The sequence below is a fragment of the Arvicola amphibius genome, chromosome 9 (assembly GCF_903992535.2).
Source record: "Arvicola amphibius chromosome 9, mArvAmp1.2, whole genome shotgun sequence".
Taxonomy (NCBI): domain Eukaryota; kingdom Metazoa; phylum Chordata; class Mammalia; order Rodentia; family Cricetidae; genus Arvicola; species Arvicola amphibius.
In genome coordinates, this window is record NC_052055.2 from 34,134,737 (window position 1) to 34,142,545 (window position 7,809).

General features: G+C 52.2%; 1 protein-coding gene across 4 annotated transcripts; it reads left to right on the forward strand.

Annotated features, from left to right (window-relative positions):
- The first annotated feature begins 252 nt into the window (after positions 1-252).
- On the forward strand, positions 253-4,137 carry Ly6e (lymphocyte antigen 6 family member E). Of its 4 annotated transcripts, none has more exons than XM_038342727.2 (5): positions 253-404; positions 828-946; positions 2,529-2,623; positions 2,996-3,115; positions 3,312-4,137. In XM_038342727.2, exons 3-5 carry the CDS (start codon positions 2,572-2,574, stop codon positions 3,530-3,532), a joined length of 393 nt encoding a protein of 130 aa, XP_038198655.1. In that variant the 5' UTR covers positions 253-404; positions 828-946; positions 2,529-2,571; the 3' UTR covers positions 3,533-4,137. The 4 variants fall into 4 exon arrangements, with proteins under 4 accessions (XP_038198655.1, XP_038198656.1, XP_038198657.1 ...); XM_038342728.2 differs by having other exon boundaries at positions 2,532-2,623; XM_038342729.2 differs by lacking the exon at positions 828-946 and having other exon boundaries at positions 285-404.
- Positions 4,138-7,809: the final 3,672 nt, after the last annotated feature.

Genomic DNA, 7,809 nt, shown 5'->3' on the forward strand with positions numbered 1-7,809 from the left:
GGTCTGTCCTGCAAGAGAAGGCAGACAGGCTGCACCGCAGGCCAGGTGGAAAGCGGCGGGCCACGCCAGCGCTCAGTCGCCACTTTTAGTGAGCATTTAGGGAAGACTTCTGGGTGCTACCGGGGTCTGGAGACAGTAGCCGTGGGTGCATGGGTCGGGACTCGGATCCGAACCTCAGAGGAGGGGCTGTGCTGTTAGACCAGGGGCGCAGCCGCAGGACCCTGAGTCGAGTGGCCGGGGTTGTCCTCCCCATCCAGTAGAGACCCGCCCACAGACCGTGGAGCGCCCCGCCCGCCGCCCGCCCCCGCCATCCGAGCCCGGCTCTGCCGCCTGGGAATCTCCAGACTGTGGCAATCTCCAGGACCTGAGGTTTCCGGAGCTCTTTGGGGTCGCTTCGCCCGGAGGTGAGTCCACGGGGCCCGGTCTCAGATGTTCACGCGTCTCGCGAGGACCGGATGCGCTGGGAGAGAGCCGGCGGCCTGGGTCGCAGCGTCTGGGGTCTGGGCACTCAGTACCCGGGTGCGGAGTGGTTGGAGCTTGCGAGGCCCCCTGCAGCGTGCTCCATTCCTCCCATCCCTCCCCCTCCCCCCCTCCTCCCGGAATGTTTCTGGAGATCTGGAGCAGAAAGGGACAAAGGCCCCTGCTGAGCCCTCACTAGGTGTCCTTTTCTCAACTCTACCAATGCTGATTTGTCTGCTTGGGATCTCCAGGGATACACCCTTGTAAACTGGAGCAGGAGTTGTGAGGCCCTCAGACTAGGTGGATTGGTTGCCCAGAGGCAGGACCCTCCCCAGAGTGTGGAGCGGGAGCTCTTTGTCTTTGTCCAGGATTTTGCCTACCGATGCTGAGGTTCCCGCGGTTGTGCCTTGTCCCTGGCTAGCTCCGTTGACCTAAACAGGCTCTTTGCCCGGCTGCCCTCCTGCCTCTAGACACCTGGCTTTCACAGGTGAGCCCTGTGAGTTTTAGGAGGAGTTCCTGGGCCCCAAGCGGCCCTGCCCAGTGGCCTGCAGATGGTAGCTGTGGACAGACTGGTCACAGACTCGTCGCACTGGACTGGTTTCCAATTCCAACCACTCCCCTGGTACCTCCCCTCAGCCCTTCTGGTCATGCTGTGAGTCCTCCTCGACCTGTTTGTGGCATGCGCCAGAGCTTCCTAGCAGACAGCTCAGGGCTCCTTCGTTCCAAAACCTCACTGTGTTTAGAAGGGAAGAAAAAAAACACAAAACAGGAGGCTTCTTTTCTCCCTGTATGTACTGCCTGGAAGCGAGAACAGGCCCAGCTAGGTTTGGCACTGAACTTGACCATCTGTGGTTTTTGCTACCCACTACATGATGTTAGTTAGCAAGGCTTAAGACAGGAGAGGCCTAGGGCTGGTCCTGGAAGACATTACAACTTCATTTCCTACTGCATGCCCTTTCTCTTAGAGGACTTCCCCAAATCTGTAAGCCACCCCTTTTCCTCTCGGTCTCTGGTCCCTCCCACTCAACAGATGGTACCAGTGTGCTCCCCCCGCAGGAGGCCAGCGGTACTCAAAAATAGGACAGTAAAACCCAGCAAGCTGGTCCTTTCTCCAGCTTTGTCTACCCTGTGCCACAGACTCCTGCCCAGGTGCCCAGAAAAGCCCCATGGCCCACCTGCCTGCCTAGTGTGCTGACAGATACAGGTAGCCTCTTGCTGCCCTTCCCAGAACCAGGTGGAGGAATGGAGTTGGCTTCTTCTGGAAATGGGACCTGAGCGCCCCCCCCCACACCTAGTAGGGGTACAGGAGGAAATGGTGAAGCCCAGAGGCCCCCAGTCCCCTCCAGGAGTGACCTGCACTGCCCTGACCTCAGCTCCACTCCCTAAGCCCCCCACTTCTGTGGCATCCAGGGAGTTCTTGGCTCCCCCTACTTGGCCTTGGGTGCCCCCAAGTTTGGGAAGGGGATGTTAACCGGAAGGTACCATTAGATGAATTCAGAGAAAGATTCTGCAGCTGCCAAAAGGGATGTCAGATAAAAGCTCTTTAAGTAATTGGCCACAATAGCAGCAGGAGGGGGCCAGTTGTACTGAGGTAGAGATTTGATTAGCAGCCTATGGGGTAAAGAAAAAAAAAATTCTGGCTGCTACAGGTTTCAAAAGGAGGAGGGGCTCCAGATAACATATGGCTTATGTAAGTGTGACTGTAGCACACGCTGGCTTTAGGCAGTGCAAACTGCTCTCTGATTGGTGCAGGGGCTAGGAAGCCACTGGATAAGGAACTGGGCAGTAACTCAGGTTGTCTCAATAGCCTCAGGGCAGCAGGGAGTTAATACTGCTTTCCTGCCCTACCTGGAGCCTGAATCCTGATCTACCAAGGGGACACACATGGCTCACTGGGGAGGTGTGGGATCCTGGGTTGAGAGTGGGTAGCCTGTCTCTTAACCAACTGCCTCTCTCTCTCTCTCTCTCTCTCTCTCTCTCTCTCTCTCTCTCTCTCTCTCTCTCTCTCTCTCTCTCTCTCTCTCTCTCTCTCTCTCTCTCTCTCTGTCTTTCTCTCTCTCTCTCATTAGCAGGCCTCTTTGGAGCCCTCAGCAGGTATCTGCCGCTTCCAGCATGAGGGTCTTCTTGCCTGTACTGCTGGCAGCCCTTTTGGGTGTGGAGCAAGGTATGGAGCCCTGAGACCCCAGGTGCAGCCTGGCCTTCCTACCCTCCTGACCTTCATTCTTATTTACCCTGAGCCAGCTCTCCTGTGAACTTCTGGCCTTCCTGCCTCCCACTCCCTAGCAGAGTTCCCCTGCCTCAGTGCTGGCCCAGCTACACTGTGGTCACCTTGTGTTTAAGGAGACACTTTAGCCCCACCAGGCCTATAGTCTAATGTCACTTGTCATCTCTGATCCAGCACTGCACATGTTGTAGTTGCTCATTGTCAGCAAAGGGTTGGGTATCAAGCCCCACCCCCCACTGGAATGGAAGCCTTCTCTGGAAGACTTCCCCAGGGCGCAGGTGGGTATCACCTACAGCATGTCCCTTTTTGCAGCCCATTCCTTAATGTGCTTCTCCTGCACCGATCAGAAGAGCAATTTGAAATGCCTGTGGCCAACTGTATGCCCGAGCTCTGACAATTACTGTGTCACAATATCCGCTGCCGCCGGCTTTGGTGAGTACCATCCTAACCATCTCCCTGGCCTGCATCCTAACCATCATCATCTACCTGGCCTGCATCCTAACCATCATCATCTCCCTGGCCTGCATCCTAAGTATCATTATCTCCCTGGCCTGGACCAGGGATCCACAGCACTTTCTCCATTTCCTGGTGTCCATATGCCTATCCCCTAATCTCACTTTCCATACAGGGAATGTCAACCTTGGCTACACCCTGAATAAGGGCTGTTCCGAAATCTGCCCTCGTGAGAATATCAATGTCAACTTAGGAGTAGCATCCGTGAATAGCTACTGCTGCCAAAGCTCCTTCTGTAACATCAGTACCGCCGGCCTTGGTCTTCGCGCCAGTATCCCCATGCTGGGCCTTGGACTCCTGCTCAGCTTGCTGGCTTTGCTGCAACTGGAGCCCTGACCACGCCCGTGTGTTCCCCATCTTCCCCCCAGCTCAGGAAGAAAAGCAGCCCCTTTTAGATCCCAGGGGACTCTAGGAGCCTTCAGCTCCTCCTGGGTGTGTCTGGTCCCCCTCTACACTCTCTCGGCATCAGGGATGAGCAACAAATGGACCCACATCTGCTCTGTTGAAATGGGACTGGCTACCCTTGTGTCCAGAGCCAATCCTGTGACTTCCTTTGGGGAACCAGGAAAGGGGTGAAAATCTTCTTTGGAGTCTCAGAGTCAGGCCTGAATCCTGGGGACACGCTGACAAGGATGTCTAAGCAAATGAACGTACACCTGTGGACTCGGTGTGTCTGTGTGTGAATGAAGTCACCTGGAGTCTGGGATGGGCAAAGGGGACCTGGGAGATTCTAGAGCGGAAGGCCATTGTCTCCACCAAAACTCCTTCCCCCTGGCATTACTGTACCCAGGTTGTACCCATTGCAGGAGGCTGCTCGTGGAGGATTGCCACTCCCAATGAAGGTTCCCACCCCTAGACCCAGCTGAGTCCCTGCCTGCCCTCTCTGCCCACACTGGCTTCCTGCTGCTATTCTAGTGCCTCAAATAAACTGTTCCCACCCATTCCTGCTCTGTCCTGGATGTCCTTACCCCTCTCCCACCTTGCAGGGTCTCCTTTCCCCTCTAGTCTGGAGGGACCCGGAGATCCCACAAGCCCACAGCTCTGCATAAGAGATCCTGAAAGACCAGCCTGGTGTGGTGATACATTCCTTTAACCCTAGCGAGGCAGAAGGAGCTATCTATGAGGCCAGCCAGGTGGACCTAGCAAATTCCAGGAATCCAGGCCCATTTAGTGGGATGGAGAAAGGAAGGGAGAGGAAGAGGGATAAGGGAGAGAGAGAGCTGCCCATAAAGTGGACCCACCAGGCTGGTTACACATTCATCCAGGGACTTAGAGGCCTGCTGTGTACAAGTCCTTCATAAACCACAGTGGTCTGTTAAGCCACAGAAGTGTGACCAGACTAATGATATGATTGGTTTTTGTTTTGTTTTGTTCTTTCTCCTAATTTGGTTTGGTGTGCTCCCATGCACATGCCATTTTTTTTTTTTTTTTGTTATTTTAAGACAGGGTCTCACTATCTTAGACTCACTGCCCTCAGACTTGAAGTAAGCCTGTCTCTGCCTCCCAAGTGTGGGGATTAAAGACGTGCACCATCACACCCGACACTAAGACTGTTTTGTTTCTGAAGCAGGATCTCACTTAAATTCTAGGTACAGAGGTTACAGGCAGTTGCCACTACACCTGGCTTAATGGGGTTCGTTGTTGTGGCTGTTGAGGGACAAGGGACTAATGGAGACAGACCTTGAAGCAACTTTCCTTGTGTCTGGGCCCCTAAGGAGATGCCTATTTCTCAGATTTCCCCAAGTCTCTGGGCTGGCAGGTGATACTACACTGGGATATGATCCACACAGTTCCTGGCTATGGCGATATCAGTGTCCCAGGGATACTGCCTGGGGTGGGGGTGGATGTCGAGCATGGGGACTTCACAGGGGTCAGGGTGGACTTCTGAAGTCTACAAAGGCAGTGGCTTTGTCAGACCAGGATTCCCATGACCTATATACCCTGAAGGTGTCATAGGAAGGAGCTAGTCTCATCCCAAGTGGGTCTGCCCAGGCTCATAGTGAGAAAGGAAAAACTCTGAGGAAAGCTTGCCAGGAAAGCAACTGTGGGGCCTCTGAGACTCGGGACAGAGGGGTGTTTGTCACAGGACTATTGAAAGGCAATAGAGAAATGTGGAAGCCAAGTCTTCTGCGGGAATCTTGGGCGCCGACAGTATCCACTGTGGTGTTCATGACAGATCTAGAAAAGATTCCTAGAGACATTGACCCGTGACCCTAGCAGGTCTCAGAATTAGTGAGAAGGACCCTGGGTTAGACCCCTAGAATGTGGGAGCCAGAACGGCACCAGGCAGTAACAGGAACACCTAACAAGCTCTGGGTTCCTCATCTTGACTTTGCTTCCTCTTGTTAGGTAGGGGAGGTGCCACAAGACTCAAGCGTTGAGGTCACTTGTGGTCTGGGACACCTAAGCCACCTTCTGCTCTAGTCTGCAGGGCCACATCCTCTCAAGGCTGAAGCATGGGGCAGTGGCTGTTCTGGTCCGATTCCTCCCAGGAGGAGGGTGGTAAAGGGACCTAGAGTTCTAAGGACGACATTAGGAAAAATGAAGGCTAGGGTGGCCAGTTTCCTGATGCCCACAGCTGGTAAGAGCAGGGAGAGCTGAGGGAGAGACAAGTGCCAAGGGCCAAGTTTCACTTTCTGGAGAGGGAAAAGGCGGTGCCCCAGATTTAAGTTTCAATTTCCTGAAGTTTAGAGGCAGGAAAGTTCAGGAAGGGGGGGGGGAGGGAGCAGGGAAGAGGGCAGGAAAGGCCAGATAGTGGGAGGAGAGGAGGAAGAGGAGGAGGAAGAGGAGAAGAAGGATGTACACGCTCCTCTCAAAGGTCTACCCAGGCTTTGAAGAGAGGTACCAAGTGACCACCAGCCTGGCCTTGTCAGATTCAGACATCTGATCCCAAGATAGGAATGACCCCTCCCCTGCAGCCAATCCAACACATCTCTGATGGGTTCCGGGCCTGTCCTGCCTCCAAGCCCTAGCCAGTTAGTAGTCACTTCCCCAATCCTACCCTGCCAGCTGCGTCCTACCCAGCAGGTCCTTAACCTCCTTGCATGGTCCTAAGGGCTCCCATGGTAGAAAACTAGAGACTGGAAACTCCAGGACCCTTCTCCACCTGAGCATCAAACAACAAACTGCACCCTGGCAAGGTTGAAGTGAACCGCTAGGAAAACTTCCTTACTTGGGCTTCATCTGATGAACAAAGCCCGCGGCGTACCAAAGTACAAAAGGCGGGGGCGATGGAAAGGTCCTGTGAGGAGTTCTACACTCATGGTGGGTGACTTGGGGCCTCCTTAGCCCACGCTCATTCCTTGGGAATGTGTTTCCCGTCTAAGCTCTATTTCTAATTCTGTGTGTCCCTGGTGTGGTCTTTAATTCGGACACACAAGAGCCTAGAGTTTACCAACTAACACAAGTATTTTTTATTTTTTTCTTTTCTTTATCACTTTTCAAAAAATATTAAAACTTTTCTTTTTTATATTTAATAAACTTTATTCTTTAAAAAAAGATTGCAAACCAGGGGCTGGAAAAATGGTTCAGCAGTTAAGAGCACCAGCTGCTCTTCCAGAGGACCCAAGTTTAATTCCCAGCACCGACATAGCCCCTCACAACTTGATGTCTGTAACTCCAGTTCGTGGGGGTGTACCACCCTCTTCTGTGGTCCTTCAGGGACACTTGCATGCATGTGATACACAGACATACAGACAGACAAAACACACACATAAAGTAAATCTATAAAAGAAAAATAAGTAAAGTCCCACTCATGAAACATCAACCCAACCCAAAGTCTAACAACTTAACAAACTTACATACGGTTAGAATTGGCATTTGAAATGGAAGCTGTGAAGCCTCACGTGAAAATTTATCAGTATCAAAGATTGTATGCACTGTCTCAGTTAGGGTTACTATTGCTGTCATGAAACACCAGGACCAAAAGCAAGATGGAGAGGAAAGAATTTGTTTGACTTACATTTCTGCATGACTAAAGGAAGTGAGGGCAGCAACTCAAATAGAGCCAGAACCAGGAGGCAGGAGCTGATGCAGAGGCCATGGAGGAGTGCTGCTTACTGGTTTGCTCCTGGTGGCTTGCTCAGTCCGCTTTAAAAAAAAAAAAAACTTTAATATTTTTTATTCATTCATTATTTCGTTCATTCATTCATTCATTCATTCGACAGTGTTCTGCCTGCATGTATGCCTGCAGGCCAGAAGAGGGCACCAGATCTCATTACAAATAGTTGTGAGCCACATTGTGGTTGCTCAAAATTGAATTCAGGACCTTTAGAAGAGCAAGCAGTGCTCTTAAACTCTGAGCCATCTCTCCAGACCCCTCAATCTGCTTTCTTATAGAATCCATGGCCACCAGCCCAGGGATGGCACCACCAACAATGGGCTGGACCCTCCCCCATCAATCACTAATTAAGAAAATACCTTATAAGGCTGGAGAGATGGCTTGGCATTTAACATCATTGATTGCTCTTTCAGAGGACCCAGGATCAATTCCTAGCACCCACATGGCAGCTCAACAACTGTGATTCCAGTTCCAGGGAACCTGACACCCACAGCCAAGCACCAATGCATAGAAAAAATTAAATTAAAAATAAAATGCCTTACAAGCTTGCCTA

What these genes read in the sequence shown, in the direction of transcription:
- Ly6e (XM_038342727.2), top strand. Translation starts at nt 2,572, where the DNA reads ATGAGGGTCTTCTTGCCTGTACTGCTGGCAGCCCTTTTGGGTGTGGAG. An exon ending in CCTTTTGGGTGTGGAGCAAG is followed by an intron (nt 2,624 to 2,995) that starts GTATGGAGCCCT and finishes CCCTTTTTGCAG; the next exon opens with CCCATTCCTTAATGTGCTTC. An exon ending in ATCCGCTGCCGCCGGCTTTG is followed by an intron (nt 3,116 to 3,311) that starts GTGAGTACCATC and finishes CTTTCCATACAG; the next exon opens with GGAATGTCAACCTTGGCTAC.